This window comes from Dipodomys spectabilis, unplaced genomic scaffold (genome assembly GCF_019054845.1).
Source record: "Dipodomys spectabilis isolate Male_0828 unplaced genomic scaffold, ASM1905484v1 ptg000054l, whole genome shotgun sequence".
Lineage (NCBI taxonomy): Eukaryota > Metazoa > Chordata > Mammalia > Rodentia > Heteromyidae > Dipodomys > Dipodomys spectabilis.
The window spans coordinates 40,973,810-40,992,619 of record NW_024870731.1 but is presented as its reverse complement, the minus strand read 5'-3'; the positions used below and the strand labels follow the sequence as shown (position 1 = coordinate 40,992,619).

Genomic DNA, 18,810 nt, shown 5'->3' with positions numbered 1-18,810 from the left:
TCCCCTTGAGCACAGAGGCTCAGGGACAGCACCCAGGCCCTGAGTTCAAGCCCTACAACCAGAAAAAAAAGAAAGAAAGAAAGAAAAAGGAGGGCTGGGAAGGTGGCTCAGTGGTAGAGTGCTTGCCTTGCATGCCTAAGGCCCTGGGTTCGATTCCTCAGCACCACATAAGCAAAAAGAAAAAAAGCCGGAAGTGGTGCTGTGGCTCAAGTGGTAGAGCGCTAGCCTTGAGCTGAAGAGCTGAGGGACAGCGCCCAGGCCCAGAGTTCAGGCCCCACGACTGGACCAAAAAAAAAAGAAAAAGGAAAATGTTCAAATGGCAGGGAAGAACAAGGTTTTACGGCAGTGAGTGATCAGTGGTTACACTTAGGCAAAAGTCAAGAGGAAGGATCAAGGAACTAGCTGGCCGGGACAGGAAATTAGCTAGAGGAAAGACAGTGGGGTGATGCTTAAGCACTGGAGCCTTAGCCTGCTCGAAGGTGGTTGAAGCCTGTTTCACCTCTGCTTTGTGACCACAAGCTTACCAAGACTTCATGCTCTAATGACTTAAAGATTCTGAAAAGCCTCATGTAGAATATACTGGAGAATGGGCAGGGGGGGGGGGGAGGGGTGCTTGACATTTTCTACACAGCTGGATCCATGCGTGGACTCTGGACAGACCACGGAGCATCAGCTCCAGGATCTTCTTTGTAACAACCAGTTCCAGTTCCCAAGGTCTGCTGGAGCAGTGCCGGGTCCAGGGTGTGCTGGGCACACTAATTAGGACGAGTAAGCAAGTGCTCCTTCCTAACTTCTGCTTTTCTGCAAGGGACCAACTGCCAGAACCACTGTCTAGAATTGCAATGCAACCAGCATCAGGGACTGCGTGCACTCCAATGGCACACTGCCTTTCTCAAGGACAGGAATTAGCTCTTAAGAGTCCCTCTTAAGTCCTTTACTCTCTAGTCCAGACAAGAGCCATCTCCTTCCACCTTTACCCAGTATAATAAGTGCTCATAATACGTCACCATATTGGAAAATAGGAAGGGTCCAACTCAGTAGTATGACTGGTAGGTGCATTGTACAAAACCTCACATTTTCTAATACAAATGGGGTCTTCTCCACTAAATACCCAAAAGGGGGACCTTGTTTGCCTCAGGAAATACCACAAACATAAGGCAGGAAAAAACTGGTATGAAAAAATCCAAAAACAGAATCCCAACAAGCAGAAAACAAATGTTTTTTTTTTGTTATCATTGCTGACAATAACTTTTTTTGGGGGGGGGGTTCGGTTGTGGGGCCTGAACTCTGGGCCTGGGCACTGTCCCTCAGCTCTTCAGCTCAAGGCTAGCGCTCTACCATTTGATCCACAGTGCCACTTCCGGCTTTTTTCTTTTTGCTTATGTGGTGCTGAGAAATCGAACCCAGGGCCTCATGCATGCAAGGCAAGTGCTCTACCACTGAGCCACCTTCCCAGCCCCATAACTTTTTTTTTTTGGTCGGTCGTGGGGCTTGAACTCTGGGTCTGGGTGCTGTCCCTCAGCTCTTCAGCTCAAGGCTAGGGCTCTACCACTTGAGCCACAGCACTTTTGGCTTTTTTTGCTTATGTGGTGCTGAGGAATCGAATCCAGAGCCTCATGAAGGCCAGGCAAGCACTCTACCACTGAGCTACCCTCCCAGCCCCGACAATAATTCTTAAAAAGGGTCTTCCAAGGCACTGTAAAGTATATAAAGTAATATTTGAGGTTTAAACTCAGGGGCTCACACTTGCTAGGCAGGTGTTCTATCAACTGAGACACAGTCCAAGTTTAAACGTTGAGGGACTGAGGGATTGGAACTGATTAGAAAGAGATAAAAGCATTTAGGTTTTTCAAAGGAATGAACGTCATCTACAGCTGCACTTGGTATACTCACTTGAATAGAGACATAGGAAAAGTCGGATGCAGAAGGCAAAGTTTAAGTTTGGGACATACTGAATTTGAGATGGTCAACAGGACATCAACCCAAGGTTCTGCAGTTAGAACTTCTGCCGGTAGATAGGAGGGGTGGTATAAGCATCATGTTCGACAAAAATGGGTTACTGCAACCATGGAAAAAGTAGAATCTGGCAACTATCTGGCTATCATCCAATGACATATCTTTCATGCAAAAAACATTGTCAGACTTGTAGCTATGAAAGGACATTTATTTCATCAAATTATTACATCTTTGTGTGTGTGCTCGTACTGGGGCTTGACCTCTGGGACAGGGAATTGTCCCTGAGCTTTTTTTGCTTAAGGCTGTTACTCTCTACTACTTAAGCCACACCTCCACTTGCAGCTTTACTTATTTTTCCCAATCATGGGGCCTGAACTCTGGGCCTGAGTGCTGTCCCTCAGCTCTTCAGCTCAAAGCTAGCGCTCTATCACTCGAGCCACAGCACTTCTGGCTTTTTCTGCTTATGTGGTGCTGAGGAATCGAGTCCAAGGCCTCATGCATGCAAGGCAAGCACTCTACCACTGAGCAACTTTCCCAGCCCCTTGCAGCTTTATTTATTAGACTTCCCTGCCCAGATTGGCTTTCAGATCTCAGCCTCCTGAGTATGTAGGATTACAAGCAGGAGTCACCAGCACTCGGCCCCTTCCCTCATTTCTTTTTTTTTTGGTCCGGTCGTGGGGCTTGAACTCTGGGCTTGAGCACTGTCCCTCAGCTCTTCAGCTCAAAGATAGTGCTCTACCACTTGAGCCACAGCAACACTTCTGGTTTTCTGAGTGGTTTATTGGAGATAAGTGTGGTGAGGGAGGGGGCCACTGGACAGGTTGCTCAGTGGTAGAGCGCTTGCCTCACATGCATGAGGCCCTGGGTTTGATTCCTCAGCACCACATAAGTCGGAAGTGGTGCTGCGGCTCAAGTGGTACAGTGCTAGCCTTCAGCTGAAGAGCTGAGGGACAGCGCCCAGGCCCAGGGTTCAGGCCCCATGACCAAAAAAAAAAAAAAGAAAAGTCTCATGGCGTTTCCTGTCTGGGCTGGCTTTGAACTGCGATCCTCAGATCTCAGCCTCTTGAGTAGCTAGGATTACAGGTGTGAGCCACAGGCACCTGGTGCCCTCATTTCTAATTTGTTCCACTCATCATGTTCATCGGTTGTTTTCCATGTACAGCACAGTTTCTGAGAATTTCCTCCCAAATGCCTATGTGTTAAGGGCTCAGCGGCAGGCCTCTGATGCCACTGGGAGGTGGTGGAACCTTCAAGGGGTAAGGCCTGGTACAAGTTACTAGTGGCCTGCCCTAGGGAGGGGATAGCACGACTCCATCCTTTCTTTTTTTGCCAGTCCTGGGCTTGAACTCAGGGACTGGCCACTGTCCCTGAGCCACAGCACCACTTCCGTTTTTTTTTCTGAGTAGTTACATTTGCCCAGGCTGACTTCAAACTGCAATCCTCAAATCTCAGCCTCCTGAGTAGCTAGGATTACAGGTGTTAGGCACTCGCACCTGGCCTCAACTTTCTGAACTCCCTAAGACAGCAGCTTCCTCTGTACACGTTCCTAGCATGATAGTCACCATGCAGGCAAACCAAGAGTCTAGAAGTTTCTTGCTGCAGTACCCACAGGCCCAAGAGCAGTAGGCTAAGCAACCATGGACTGAAATCTCCAAAGGTATCTCAGAGCTACTCTAAAATTCTTTTTGATCTTACCATACAGGTTTAAGAATAACAGTCATTTGACTGTTAAACACAGATATTCAACCAAAAGAGCCTATGACCAAACCAGATGAATGGGCCACATTATGGATGGGGAGGTTCCGTACCTGACCCATCAGCAACAGGCTGTGGTGAGAGGGTGGAGCTAGTTCTCCACACCCTGTCCTTTCCTTGTGATCACTGCCAGGTTTTGCGGGGAACCTCTAGTCATCTCCAAGTGTCTAAGGCCACCAAACAACACTTTTCACATGACCACATCCCAAATACAGGCACAGGGTGGACAGGGCAGTCTTAGGAACTTTATTGAGGGTCTGTTAAATTGAAATGCTTTGCAGTAGAGCACAGCCTGCAGGGGGTGTAGTGTCTGAGGTGTTTCTTGCCTATAGACTGAAGCAGACTTAATTTGTTCCTTATTTCCTGCTGTCTGGTGGTAAAGAGATGAGGAATAGAAATGGGAATAATGACCAAAGGAGGCAAGGATAAGGCCTGGTATTAAAGGAAAACACCCAACGGCCTTAACTTCACCCAGCTACTGCATGGCTGTTGGTCACCCAGCTGCTGAATCAGAAATAATTTAAATATACTCTTGCCACATCAGCAACAGAACTCTAGGCCAAAATGCGACCCTGTCTGCATTAGGTACCAACATTACAGCTGCCCAAACCACCAGAAGAGACAGGAACAGTTTGTCCACCTCACTCGGCTCAAGGGGAGCCCAGGCTCCACCGGAGAGCAGACCATCAGGCAGGCTTCATTTGCGCTTCTTCTCTTGTGTGCTGGTGAACCAAGAGTCTAGAAGTTTCTTGCTGTAGTACAGCTGCCAGGCATGCACTTGGACTGCCAGTACCAACACCAGGTACATGACAGAGACAGCAGAAAACCCAAAGAGGAAGCGGTAGGCCTTGCCATGGCGGTAGAGTTGCTGTGCGGCAGGGAACATCTCCATGCTGCCATAAATGAGGGGAGCGATGGAGAAGAGCCCCATGCTGATCATGGAGAGCACCAGGTAGCTGATATTGTTACGAGGGAAAGAGAGCAGGCCCAAGAGGGAGGGCGCAATGCTCAGCAAATAGGGGTACTCCCACTGATAAGGCATGGCCACCTGATCATGTGACAAGAGTCTCAGGTGTCCCACGCTCATCTTGGCAACCAGCAGCAGCCATAGGACCAGATGCACGTAGATCAGCTTCTTGATTTCATACTTGAGAGTCACACTGTGGGGCAAAGCACAGGGAGAAGCACCTTTCATTCAAATTCTTCTATATGCCAGGCAACTGTACTGGATACAAATTTGAATGGCAGTCTCTGACTGAGGCTGGGCACGAGGAATCAAGAGAAAAAAACGGCAGAGAAGGCTATCCCGAAGTGGACTGTGTCAGACAGGCTCTCAAGGCTGAGGGAAGATGGTCATTCTATGCGGACAAGAGCGTGCATATACAGAAGCGTCAGCAGGGGACCAAGTGGTTGAATATGGCAAGAGCACATGCGGAGGGGTGGTAAAGGGACATAAAACTGGAAAAACTTTTTTTTAATTGGTTGTGGGGCTTGAACTCAGGGCATGGGTGCTGTCCTTGAGCTTTTCTGTTCAAGTCTAGCACTCTACCACTTTGAGCACATATCTCCAATCAACCACTAAAAATTGGGAAGTGGCACTGTGGCTCAAAGTGGTAAGGCACTCGCCCTGAGCAAAAGGAGCTCAGGACAGCGCCCAGGCCCTGAGTTCAAGCCCTATGATTGAGTGCAAACCCCTAAAGAGCTTGTCATTCTTCAAAACTCTGGAAAGATGCTAAGAACATTTTGAGAGAACTCAATGAATTTAAGAAAGAAAAATAGGCTGGGTGCTGGTGACACCTGTAATCCTAGCAATTCAAAAGCCAGCCTGGGCAGGAAAAGTCCCTGAGACTCTTACCTTCAATTAACCACCAGAAAACCAGAAGTGGCCCTGTGGCTCAAGTGGCAGAGCGCTCACCTTAAACTGAAGAGCTGAGGGACAGCACCCAGGCCTAGAGTTCAGGCCCCGCGACCGACAAAAAAGAAAAAAGAAAGAAAAAGAAAACTCTTCAATTTTTTTTTTTTATTTTAAAATACTCGTTTTCGAAGATGTGGAAAACTGAAAAAAATGTCACCTCTAGACTTCAAACTCTTGGATGGCAGGGTCCGATGTTGCTTTTTTTCTCTTTAATAATGAACTTCTTTCGTTTTGCCAGTCCTGGGCTTGCACTCAAGAGCCTGGGCGCTGTCCCTGAGCTTCTTTGGCTCAAGACTAGCGCGCTACCATTGAGCCACAGCGCCACTGCCAGCTTTTCCTGTGCATGTGGTGCTGAGGACTCGAACCCAGGGCTTCATGCACGCGAGGCGACCGCTCTACCACTGGGCCCCCTTCCCGGCCCCCGAGCTTTTTTCTTCTTCCAGCTCACAGCGCTTACTTACATCCTCGTACATTAGTTGTAGGTTGCACATTTGACCTGAAACGTGGGCGCCCTGTCTCGGGCCTGCCTGCCTGCACTTCACGTGCTTCTTTTCCCTGGTCCTCCAGGACCGCGCGGGGGAGTCGAGGGTGGCCGGGAGGGGGCCCGGCGGTGCGCGGCGGCCGGCGGAGGGCCTCCCCCCACCGCGGCCGGACGCGGGGCCAGGCCGGACCGGGGCCCGGCCGCCGCGCCTGCGCCCGCGCGCCCGCCCGCGGCCTCCGCTCCGCGCCTCGCTCCTCACCTCATCTGGTAGTGCATGGCCACGCGCTCCCGGTGCTGGAAGTCGCTGCCGTCGGTGCCGGCCGCTCGCGGCCCTGCCCGAGACGCCATGGTACCGGATCCGACCCCGGAGCGCCCCCGTGCCGGCCCGCGCCCACCAGCCCACCGCTCAGCCCCCCGAGGTCCCCACGCGCCGCTCAGCCCGGCTACCCAGCGGCCCCGGGCGCTGGAAGCAAACTTCCGGCCTCTCTGTCTCTGGAGGACCGACTCGTTGGTCACTGCCCCGCGCGTGCGCCCTCGCTCTCGCGGCCCCGCCCAGTCCCCCTGGCGAGCTGCGTGCCGAGCCCGCCGTCGGCGTCTTTTGCTGCCAAAGGCTCGTCGCACACTGATCCTTTCCGCTTCTGCCAGCAGGGAGTTGGTGGCTCACGCCTGTAATCCTAACTACCCAAGAGGCTGAGGTCCGACGATGGCGGTTCAAAGCCAGCCCCGACAGGAAAGTCCCAGAGCCTCTTACCTTCAGTGACCCACCAGAAAACCGGAAGTGGCGCTGTGGCTCAAGTGGTAGAGCGCCCGCCTTGAGCACAATAGCTCAGGGACAGTGCCTTGGCCCTGAGTTCAAGCCCCAGGACTGACAAAATACAACAACACACCTTCTGTCCACACTTCCCAGACCAGGAAATTGAGACCTAGAAGTGTTTGTGACTTTCGTGCTCCCACACATTGAACAGTTCCTGAATCCAGCAGCAAAGAGAAAGCATGAACCTCACAGTAAGGAAACCTGGCGCATGCTCGTTCAGACAAGTGACCAAAGTTACCTAAACCAATACTATGCCACACTGACACCTTGATACCTCGTGGTACACTGAGTTCAAATCCCAGTACTGCAACCCAGCTTTGCATCTGTGAAATCCCTGCACAAACACCCCAAAACCCTATACCCAAACTCAGGAACCCTGCAAGACAACTGGACTGGGCTCTTTGGAAATGTTAAGGCCATGAAAGAAAAAAAAATCCAAATAATACCATCTGTAAAGGAAAAAAGTAGAACGGTGGGGTGGAGCGCAGTGAGTAATGGTGAGTGTGTTTAATGAGTACAGAGTTTGCTTGGGATGATGAAAGAAATCCAGAAGTGGATGGTGGTTTGCTGTTAGAAGAACTGAAAAACTTCAGCGTGACTGCTGCATTCAAAGTTACTTGGGAGCTGGGAAGGTGGCTCAGTGGTAGAGTGCTTGCCTAGCTGGGTTCCATTCCTCAATACCACATACACAGAAAAAGCTGGAAGTGGTGCTGTGGCTCAAGTGGTAGATTGCTAGCCTTGAGCAAAAGACGCTTAGGGACAGTGTCCAGGCTCCAGGTCTGGCAAAAGAAAAAAAAAGTTACTTGGGAGGTTGATCCCAAACTCCTAGGTTTAAGTAATATTCCTGTCCCAGCCTTAGTTTGGGACTACAGTATGTACCACTGCATCTGACTTACATCTCTTATTATGTGCTGGGGCTAGGGTTTGAGCTCAGGGCCTGGGTGATAGCCCTAACCTTTTGTACTCAAAGCTAGAGCTCTACCACTTGAGCCACAACGCCACATCTGGTCTTTTGGTGGCTAATTGGAGAGTCACAGATTCTTCTTCCTGTGCTGCCTTTGACACATGATCCTCAGATTTCGACCTCCTGCATAGTTAGGATTACCCACTGGTGCCTGGTAATCCCTTAGTTTTTCTACTTAAGGAAGTTGCTCTACCTCTTAAACCACAACTAGACTTTTCTTCCAGGATTAGTTTTGAACCATAATCCTCAGATTTCAGTCTTCTGAGTAGCCAGGATTACAGGCGTGAGCCAAAGGGGCCTGGCTTCACGTTTTTGGTGCCTACCTTCTGCGCTGCACTTTGTCCATCAGCGCTGGCCTGTTCTGAGTCATCCCCTGGCCTCTTTATCATGGCGCAGCCTGTACACACAGAATGTTCAATACATGCTGAGGCCTGAATGGCCCAGGGACGGGTGACCCTTTCCCCAGTGCTTCTTTCCTGAAGTGTTCTGCTGCGCTTCCCTCCTGGCTCCTGGTCAGCCTGAAGGATAAGCTACTTAGGTTCCTGTTGCTTCAGCCTGCTGGTTCCTTTCTCAAACACTATGCACTGGTGCTTAGCTTTGCTTGGATGGTACCTCTAAGACTTCAAACCTGTCTCAGAGCTAAATCCAAGCCAGTTCTCGCTGCAGTCATTTGCTATAATATCACCTTGTTTTATTTTGTTTTTAATTTTTATTTGCCAGTGGAGGGGCTTGCTGTCTTTTAAAGGCTTAGCACTCTTACTACTTGAGCCACACCACTACGTCTAGCTTTTTCTGAGTGGATAATTGGAGATAAGGATCTCACAGACTTTCCTGCTCCAGCTGGCTTCAAATGGCCATCCTCAGATCTCAGCCTCCTTAGTAGTTACAATTACAGGTTTGAGCCACCAACGCCCAGCTAAGATATAATTTATATAACACATAATTCACCTAACTAACCAAGTGCTAGTGGTACACACCTGTAATCCTAGCTACTGAAGACTGAGATCTAAGCCAGTTTAGGCAGGAAAGGCTCTTATCTCCAGTTAATCACCAGAAAAATTGGAAGTGGTGCTATGTCAAAATGGTAGAGCACTAATCTTGAGGGAAGACCCTCAGGGACAGTGCTCAGGCCTTGAGTTCAAGCTCTGTGACTGATATATAAAATAAAAATAAAAATTACCGGGGCTGGGAAGGTGGCTCAGTGGTAGAGCGCTTGCCTTGCATGCCTGAGGCCCTGGGTTTGATTCCTCAGCACCACATAAGCAAAAAAAAAAAAAAAAAAAGCCAGAAGTGGCGCTGTAGCTCAAGTGGTAGAGCACTAGCTTTGAGCTGAAGAGCTGAGGAACAGCGCCCAGGCCCAGAGTTCAGGCCCCACGACCGACAAAAATAAATAAATAAATAAATAAAAAGATTATGTAACTTACCAAAATAGATATATGGATGTAAGTTTTCATTTCTCTTAAGGATGTGTGTGTTAATTTCTGCTATTATTCATTAAATATATAATCAATAATATAATCACCTCTATTGTATGTGAGTTGAAAAGACTTTACTTCGATTGTCACTAATTCTCACTATAACTGCATAGAAAACAGGAGCCAGAGCCAGGCCCTGATGGCTCTCGCCTGTAATCCTAGCTACATAGAAGGCTGAGACCTGAGGATCAAGGTTCAAAGCCAGCCCAGGAAGGAAAGTTCAAGAGACTCTTATCTCCAATTAACCACCAAAGAGCTGGAAGTAGAGCTGCGGCTTAAATAGTATATAGAATGCTAACTTCAAGTGAAAAAGCTCAGGGACAGCTTCCAGGCCCTGAGTTCAAGCCCTAAGACTAGCATACCACATTTACACACAGACACAGGCAGACAGACACACACATACACACACACACTAACAATAACAACAGCAAAAGCAAAAAAAAAAAACAAGCCAGGAATGGTACAAATGAGAGAAGCTAGGGTTCCCAGAAGTAAAGCAACTCAGATCAGCGCCAGTGGCCAGTCTGGGGTGGAGTGGAGCTGGGAGCAGAGCCCACACGTTGCTTTCTGTGCCCTCTTGCCTGATATCCTGGTGGGCTGTGCCCCTTTGCCAAGCTGTGGAAATATGCCTTCTTCCCTCCTTTCAGGCTTTTCCGGAAGGCAGGCTGGCCTGCAACTCCCCGGGGAGCCCCTGGACCTCTGCTCTTTTCCCTAGCTGGGGCAGAAGGCCAGGGGAGTGGCTTCATGGGAGCTGGAATATAATGGCAGGAGGGCGGCCAGGGCTGGCGCTGGCTCTGCGGTTGAGGAGGAGGCTGTGAGGGGGAGGTGAGGCGTTGGAAGCTTTTGGTCCTAGAGAGCAGGTATGGCGATGCTCCATAGCGTTGTGTCAGGGATGAAGAATGAGTGAACCCGGAGCAAGTGGAGGGCCAAGAGGGGAAGAGGGCCTTCTGCCTCTGTGGGGGCCACCTGGGGGAACCCCAAGTTGTGAGGAGGAGAGCAGTGATTTTGCCTGACTAGCCAGGGGGCTTCTGTTCCCTGCTCCCTGCTTTGTTGGGCTCCCCATGCGGGGGCAGAGAAGAGGAAGAGCCGCAGCTGAAAGCCCGGGCCAGGCCGGTGGCTAGCAAGGCAGGATGGCGCGCTCATTCTGAACATCTTCTAAAAGGCTTTTCAAGGAATCAGAAGCTGTGAAGCTGGGCTTGGGGACAGCAAACTTTGAGCTCTGAGTCAGGGCAAGGCGTTGCAGGTGGAGGCAGCTGGCCGTGCGGAGGTTTGATTTAGGGGGAAAAAAAATAGTAGCAGGTGAGAGCTAGGGTTTCCTGCCAGGCCCATACTGTCCAGTGTGAATGCTGGAAGCCAAAAGCCACCATGGTTATTCGTGTGTGTGTGTGTGTGTGTGTGTGTGTGTGTGTGTGTGTGTGCACATGTGTACTGGGACTTGTACTCAGAGCCTTGGCCCGGCCCTTTAGCTTTTCCTATAAAGGTTGGCACTCTACCACTTGAGCCACAGCTCCACTTCTGGCTTTTTGGTGGTTAATTAGAGATAAGAGTCTTACAGCTTTTTCTGTCTTAGCTGGCTTTGAAATGAGATCCTCAGATCTCAGCTTCCTGAGTAGCTAGGATTAGAGGCGTGAGTCACCTGCACCTGGCCACTGTGGCTATTTAAATTAGTTCAAATTCCAGAAATATCACCAAGCCAGCTTCTTAGTCCTATTTATTAGCCACCGTTCACAGGCTCAATAGCCACACGCAGTTGATAGCGTCTGGTTTGGGGGGAGCACAAACCTGCAATACTTCGGTCATCACAGAAGGTTCTCGGGGCCAGTAGGAAGTCTCAGGGGGCTTGATTGCTCAAGGAGCCATGGCAGAGAGCAGGTGAAGGCTCAGAACTCTAGGTGGCCACGGTAACTCCAGAATGACAAGGGGCGTGACTCACTGCCAGCCAGTGCAAAGTGGACTCTGCCCCTGGGGACGGGGGCGAGGCCTCAGCTGGACTTAGACGTCCGGCTCAGTGTGACCAGTGCCAGCGTCAGAGAGACATGGAGTGAGTGCAGCCGAGCGTGAGCCGGGGGGGGGGGGGGGTCCAGCTCACTCATAGTTAGCGTTGGGGTGGGGGCAGCAGAGAAGGGCTGGGGAGCTGAGGGTCATTTCAGAAGAGAGACCAAGTCAGGAGCTTGCTAGATGGCAAAACAGTCCCTCCTATCCCACCCTAACCAGCTCCTTTGGCCTCCCTCCCAGGTCCAATGCGGTCCAGCTGAAAAGGATGGAATACGCCATGAAGTCCCTGAGCCTTCTGTACCCCAAGTCCTTATGCAGGTGAGGAAGCCAAGGGCAGAAGGGAAGGGGATGCTCTGAGCAGGCGCTTAGACCACCTTACCCCTTGGGACTCTGACTCAGGAGGTCTGGAGTAGAGCCTAAGCCTGTAATCCTGACCCGTCCCGCAGGAAGTGCACACTGCCCCTCTCCCACCCCTCTCCATGCCGGACGGGTAGGTGGGCTCTGTGCTGGCTGCTTTCAGTCCTGATCTCATGGGAGACAAGAATTATTGGCCCACATGAATAGACAGGGAAGCCGAGGTACTGAGAGGAGCACCCAGTCTCTCTTTCTCCCTCTTTCTCTCTTCCTCCTTCCTCCCCCCCCCCACCCAGAGAGTTTCATGGAAGCCAGTCACTGCTGGCTCACACCTGTAATCCTAGCTGCTTATGAGACTGAGACCTGAGGACTGAGGTTCAAAGCTAGGCAAGAAAGACTATGAGACTCTTGTATCCAATTAACCACTTTCAAAAAAGCCAGAAGTAGAGCTATGGCTCAAGTGGTAGAGCTCTAACCTTGAGTACAAAAGCTCAGGGACAGGGTTCAGGCCCTGAGTTCAAGCATGCTCTCTCTCTCTCTCTCTCTCTCTCTCACACACACACACACACACACACAGTCTCATGGACTTTCCTGCCTGGACTGGCTTTGAACCATGATCCTCAGATCTCAGCCTCTAGAGTAGCTAGGGTTATAGGTGTGAGCCAGTGGTGCCCCCAAGTACCCCACTTTACAGATGACATAAGACTAAGAGAGGAAGTGGGTATGGGGGGATGGGTGGACCTCATCACCTTGCTCATGGTGTTAGACATGTAGCTCCCTCCCACCAAGCCCTACCCAGACCTACGGAATGAGAATCTGCCTCGGCAGGTGACTTGAACCCCATCACAGGGCAGTGGAAGTGTTCTGGGCGGCTCTGAGTCAGCGGCCCAGCGCGTGAGGAGATGCAGGATAAAGCCAGCTGGGGGCTGGGAATGTGGCTCAGTGGTAGAGTGCTTGCCTAGCATGCATGAAGCCCTGGGTTTGATTCCTCAGTACCACATACACAGAAAAAGCCAGAAGTGGCACTGTGGCTCAAGTGGTAGAGTGCCTTGAGCAAAAGAATCTGTGCCCAGGCCCTGAGTTCAAGCCCCAGGACTGGCAAAAAAAAAAAAAAAAAAAAAGCCAGCCTGGTGTGTGAGGGGCACTGATACCCACCGCAGCCGCAGCCGCAGCCACAGCCGCAGCTGCAGCCACAGCGAGCTCATCAGACGTTCCAAACTCCCCAGGCACGTGGCCGTGAGCACCGCAGTGGTGACCCAGCAGTTGCTGTCAGAACCCAGCCAGGAAGCCCGGAGGGCCCCGGCCCGGCCCTGCAGAGTGAGCTCCGCAGATCGGAAAGTGCGCAAAGGCCTCATGGCCCGCAGCTTGGAGGATCTCCTCCGCAAGGTGAGCCTCGGCTGGGAGCGGGCCCTGCGGCTGCCTCCATCTTCCAGGCTCTGTGTGCCCTGGGATTCTGCAAGGAAACAGGGTCAGGCCTTAAATGGTGAAAGGTTCCCCTGCGGTGCCAGCTCCAATGCAGCCGGAGTGCTTGGACCACTGTCTGATGGAAGGGCCAGGTCTGCAAGGTGACGGGGCGGGCAGTTGGCTGATCTGTCAGGTATCTGGAACGGAAGAGGAAGACGAGGACCACTGTGGCATCTGTATGAGACTGAGGTTATTTACTAGTGCTGAGGTTGCCGCAGACTTCACCAGTGAGACAGCTTTCCACTCAGCATCAGGGGAAATCCAGATGGTAGATGCAGGCTGCCGTTGGAGAGAAAAGGAGAGACACAAAATTCGATGGCTGATGGGCACTATACTTCTTTTGGTGGTGATGAAAATGTGGTGAAATTAGATAGTGGTTGCACAACATTTTTTGGGAGGGAGGGAGTGGTCCTTAGCTGAAGGTTAGCACCTTACCACTTGAGCCACAGCACCACTTCTGGCTTTTTCTGTGGTTAATTGGTGATAAAAGTCTCATGGACTTTCCTGCCAGGGCTGGCTTCAAACTACGATCCTTAGATCTCAGCCTCCTGAGCAGCTAGGATTACAGGCATGAGCCACTGGCACCTGCACAACTTTTTTTTTTTGTCAGTCCTGGGTCTTGAACTCTGGGCCTGGGCACTATCTCTGACCTCTTCATCTCAAGGCAAGTGCTTTACCACTTGAATCACAGCACCAGTTCCTGTTTTCTGGTGGTTAATTGGAGATAAGAGTCTCATGGACTTTCCTGTCCAGGCTGGCTTTGAACTGTGATCCTCTGATCTCAGTCTTCTGAGTAGCTAGGATTACAGGTGTGAGCCACTGGTGCCCCACCTGCACAACATTTTTTTTTTGTTTGTTTGTTTTTTTGGGTCCGGTCATGGGGCCTGAACTCTGGGCCTGGGCGCTGTCCCTCAGCTCTTCAGCTCAAGGCTAGCGCTTTACCACTTGAGCCACAGCGCCACTTCTGGCTTTTTTCTTTTTGCTTATGTGGTGCTGAGGCATCAAACTCAGGGCCTCTGGCATGCAAGGCATGTGCTCCACCACTGAGCCACCTTCCCAACCCCTGCACAACATTTTTTATGTGAGTGTGTGCCAATACTGGGGCTTGAACCCAGGCTACACACTTTCACTTAGCTTCTTTTCCTTCCTTCCTTCCTTCCTTCCTTCCTTCCTTCCTTCCTTCCTTTTCTTCCTTCTTTCCGTCCTTTCTTCCTTCTTTCCTTCCTTGCTTCCTTTTATTTTTCTCTCTCCTTTCTTCCTCCCTCTCTCTCTTGCTCCCTTCCTTTCTCCCTTGTTCCCTCCCCCTCCTCTTTCTTGTAGTGGGGCTTAAACTCAACCTGGACCTCCAGTTTTGAGGTGGCTAATTAGAAATAAGTCTTAGACGGGAAGGTGGCTCAGTGATAGAGTGCTTGCCTTGCATGCATGAGGCCCTGGGTTCGATTCCTCAGCACCACATAAGCAGAAATAATCCTGAGGTGGCACTATGGCTCCAGTGGTAGAACCCTCACCTTGAGCTGAAGAGCTGAGGGACAGCGCCCAGGCCCAGAGTTCAGACCCTATGACTGACAAAATAAAGATAAAATAAGGGTCTCATGGGTTTTCTCATCCCTGCCTAGGATGGCTTTGAACTGAAATCCTCAGATCTCAGGCTTGAGCCGCTGACACCCAGATTAGCTTTATTTCTGCTCAAGGCTGTTGTAACCCTTGAACCACACCTCTACTTGGTTGGGTTTTTGTTTTTATTTTTTGCTGGTTAGTTGAAAATAAGAGTCTCTCAGACATGTCTGCCTGGGCTGGCTTTGAACTGAGATCTGAAGATATCAGTCTCTTGAGTAGTTAATTGGCATTTAGTTTGCACAGCTCTTTGAATATACTTTTTAAAAAAGCATTGAAAAAAAATTTTAAAAGCATTGAATTATATACTTAAAACGCGTGAATTTATGGCATGTTATTTACCTCAGTAGCTTTTTTTTTTTTTTTTTTTGGTTGTGGGGCTTGAACTCTGGGTCTGGGCGCTGTCTCTCAGCTCTTCAACTCAAGGCTAGCGCTCTACCACTTGAGCCACAGTGCCACTTCCAGCTTTTTCTGTTTATGTGGTGCTGAGGAATCAAACCCAGGGCCTCATGCATGTGAGGCAAGCGCTCTACCACTGAGCCACCTCCCAATCCCTTAACAGATTCTTTTTGGTCAGTCATAGGGCTTGAACTTAGGGCCTGGGTGCTGTCCCTGAGCCTTTTTTGGCTCAAGGTTAGTGCTCTACCACTTGAGTCATAGTACCACTTTGCTTTTGGTGTTAATTGGAGATAAGATTCTTATGAAGCCCGGCACCTGTGGCTCACTTTTGTAATCCTAGCTACTCAGGAGGCTGAGATCAGAGGCTTGCACGCTGAAACCCTCCCAGGCAGAAAAGTCTCCATGAGACTCTTATCTTCAATTAACCACTCAAAAACCAGAAGTGGTGTTATGGCTCAAGTGGTAGGGAACTAGCCTTGAGGACAAAGAGGCTCAAGGACAGTGCTCAGGCCCTGAAGTGCAAGCTCCACAACTGACAAAAAAAAAAAAGAAAGTCTCATGGACTTTCCTGCCTGGGCGTCTTCCAACCATGATCCTCAGATCTCAGCCTCCTGAGTAGCTAGGATTACAGGCATGAGTCACTGGTGCCCAACTTCTCAAATTTTTTTTGGGGGGGAGGGGCTTGAACTCAAACCTGGGTGCTGTTCCTGAGCTTTTTTTGTTCAAGGCTAGTACTACCAGTTTGAGCCACAGCACCACCTCCAGTATTCTGGTGGCTAATTGGAGATAAGAATCTCAAGACTTTCTTGCCTGTGCTGCCTTTGAACAGAGATCCTCAGATCTCAGCCGCCTGAGTAGCTAGGATTACAGGCGTGAGTCCTCAGCACTCAATTAATTTAAAAGCTGCACATGACTGTTGGATTATTAGCAGGCTCTCTAGGTACTAAGAGCCAACCCGAGAAGGGTGGGTAGGGTCCCACAGTAAACAGCTGGGGCCAGTGCCATCCCTGGGTCCCGGTGCTTTTGATCTTCCCCCGGCAGCAGAAGTGATAGCAAGTCCCCCATAAGAGCTCTGTGGTCCTCTGGGGATGGCCAGACCCTCACTACTCCGATTCCTCAGGTCCGGGATGTCTTCAAGCTGAAAGGCAAATCCTTCACCTTGGTGCTGGAGGAAGATGGCACCATTGTGGAGACAGAAGAGTATTTCCAGGCCCTGGCAGGAGACACAGTGTTCATGATCCTCCAAAAGGGGCAGAAATGGCAGCCCCAGGCAGAGCAGGTGAGATCCTTTCTGAGCAGGGGGAAGCTTGGAGCTTGGAAATCATTGAAGGCTGTTAACCACTCGTTTGTCTGGCAGCAGGGGACTAGGTATCAACTGGCCCGCTCTCAGGAGCCTGACAAGAAGATTGATGTGGCCTGTGTAACCTTTGACCTGTATAAGCTGAATCCACAGGACTTCATTGGCTGCCTGAATGTGAAGGCAACTCTCTATAACACATACTCCTTGTCCTATGATCTCCACTGCTACAAGGCCAAGCGGATTGTGAAGTAAGTAGCTTGGGATGAGCTGGGTGGGGTGGGGTAGAAGGCAAAGGCAGAGTCTCTGTTGGTTCACTTGGAGCGGACACTGTCTGGGACAGAGTGTCATGAAGGGAAAGGCCATGTTATGTAAGTTACTTTGGTTGGCCTGAAGGAGGACATAAAAGACTTGGTAGGGTACTGCTTGATGAGTTATGCCTGTAATCTTAGCTACTCAGGAGGCTGAGATTCAAGGATCACAGTTCAAAGCCAGCCTGGGCAGCAAAGTCCACGAGATTCTTACCTCCAATTAACCAGCAAAATGCCAGAAGTAGAACTGTGGCTTAAGTGGTAGAGTGCCAGCCTTGAGCACGAGGCCTTTGAATTCAAGCCTTCGTATTGGCACCTAAAAACAAGAACAACAAAAACCTTATGAGGCCATCTTTTTTTTTTTTTTTTTGGTCAGTCATAGGGCTTGAACTCAGGGCCTGAGCACTGTCCCTGAGCTTTTTTGCTCAAGTCTAGTGCTCTATCATAGCTATACTGGGTTTTTTTTGTTGTTGTTCTTTTGCTTTTGGTGGTTAGTTAGAGATAAGTCTCACAGACTTTCCTGCCCAGGCTGGCATTGGACCTCCATCCACAGATCTCAGCTTCTTGAGTTGCCAGGATTACAGGCATGAGCCACTGGCACCCAGCGAAGCTGGGGATATCTTGGTGAAGACAGCCATCTTAGTCAAGTTGGCTGTGGATGCAGTCCTAGCGGCTGGGGGAAGCCAGCTCCTGCTCCTGCCTGTGCATTGCTCTAAAATAAGAGAGTGTTTTAGTTGTCCCATCTCTGTGGTATTCAGACCATCACTAAGCCGAGGTGACCCCAATTCCTATAGGTTGGCATGGCACTGTGAAGGCATTTGGAGGGGCACAAGAAGGGTTATTCGCCATCTTTCTGATCCGTGTCGTGGTTTCTCCCAGGGAAATGCTTCGCTGGGTGCTCTTCAGCATGCAGACCACAGGCCACCTGCTGCTGGGCACCTCTACTTACATGCAACAGTTCCTGGATGCCACGGAAGAGGCCCAGCCCGCCAAGGCCAAGGCGCCCTCCCTCGTCCCTGCCTGTCTGAAGATACTGCAGTGAAGGCCCAACCCCTTGGAGGCCTGCCCCAGCCAAAGGCAAAGCCAGAACCCTGTGCTTGACTGGTAGCACCCACAAGCCTGGCAGCTAGCTAAACAGCTTACCTCCCACCCCTCCCTCTCTGCACAGGACGGTGGAGGCAGAAGGCAATTCTGGAACCTGGGCGGGCTGACTGATGAAACTCCAGTTCCGAGCCTGACCCAGCTCCTTCCTCCCTGCCTCAGGTCATTTAGCTGATGAAGGTGGGTCACGGGCACGCTATAAGGATGTCACGTTCCCATGCAGCGCTTTCATTCCACTCTCTCCTTCTTGCTTTCTGCCCAGAATGCTCAAATGACTTGTTGAGCCACTAATGTACTGCAGAGTTTGCAATAAATTATTTATGCTGATACATCTCTTGTATTTTTTTTCTTTCTGTCCTGGGGCTTGCACTCGGCACTGTCCCTGAGCTCTTTTGCAAGGCTAGTGCTCTACCACTTTGAGACAAAGAGCCACTTCTAGTTTTCTGGTGATTAACTGGAGGTAAGAGTCTCACACTTTCCTGCCCAGACTAGCTCTGAACTGCAATCCTCAGATCTCAGCCTCCACAGTAGCTAGGATGACAGGCGTGAGCCACCAGCGCCCAGCTTGGGGGGAGGGCTATGGGAGGAAGAGAGGAATCTGTTCTCAAACCATTCGCTATTATAGGAAATAATACTTTTCTACAGAGAGTCCAAGTTAATTTTAGAAGTCTGCTGGAAAATAGAAAAAAAATGTCTGTTGAATTTGAGACCTGTGCAAGGGATAATCAATCCAAGTGCCAATCCCACATGAAACTTGCCTATCCGATGGATGAATTCACTTTTCTTTTCGTGTGTGTGTGTGTGTGTGTGTGTGTGTGTGTGTGTGTGTGTGTGTGTGTGAGTCGTGGGGCTTGAACTCTGGGCCTGGGCGCTGTCCCCTTGGCTCTTCAGCTCAAGGCTAGCGCTCTACCACTT

General features: G+C 50.5%; 2 protein-coding genes across 5 annotated transcripts; one reads left to right on the top strand and one right to left on the bottom strand.

Annotated features, from left to right (window-relative positions):
* Positions 1 to 3,936: 3,936 nt before the first annotated feature.
* Jagn1 (jagunal homolog 1) lies at positions 3,937 to 6,524 on the bottom strand. The gene is made up of 2 exons (XM_042680161.1): positions 6,367 to 6,524; positions 3,937 to 4,871 (listed from the first exon to the last, which is right to left on the bottom strand). The coding sequence occupies exons 1-2, from the start codon at positions 6,453 to 6,455 to the stop codon at positions 4,409 to 4,411; spliced, it is 552 nt and encodes a 183-aa protein (XP_042536095.1). The 5' UTR covers positions 6,456 to 6,524; the 3' UTR covers positions 3,937 to 4,408.
* Positions 6,525 to 10,134: 3,610 nt separating this feature from the next.
* Cidec (cell death inducing DFFA like effector c) lies at positions 10,135 to 18,224 on the top strand. 4 transcript variants are annotated; one of them, XM_042680157.1, is made up of 6 exons: positions 10,135 to 10,220; positions 11,596 to 11,673; positions 12,936 to 13,095; positions 16,307 to 16,465; positions 16,544 to 16,734; positions 17,674 to 18,224. In XM_042680157.1, exons 2-6 carry the CDS (start codon positions 11,621 to 11,623, stop codon positions 17,834 to 17,836), a joined length of 726 nt encoding a protein of 241 aa, XP_042536091.1. In that variant the 5' UTR covers positions 10,135 to 10,220; positions 11,596 to 11,620; the 3' UTR covers positions 17,837 to 18,224. The 4 variants fall into 4 exon arrangements, with proteins under 4 accessions (XP_042536091.1, XP_042536092.1, XP_042536089.1 ...); XM_042680158.1 differs by having other exon boundaries at positions 10,144 to 10,185; XM_042680155.1 differs by lacking the exon at positions 10,135 to 10,220 and adding an exon at positions 11,344 to 11,401.
* The last annotated feature ends 586 nt before the right edge of the window (positions 18,225 to 18,810 follow it).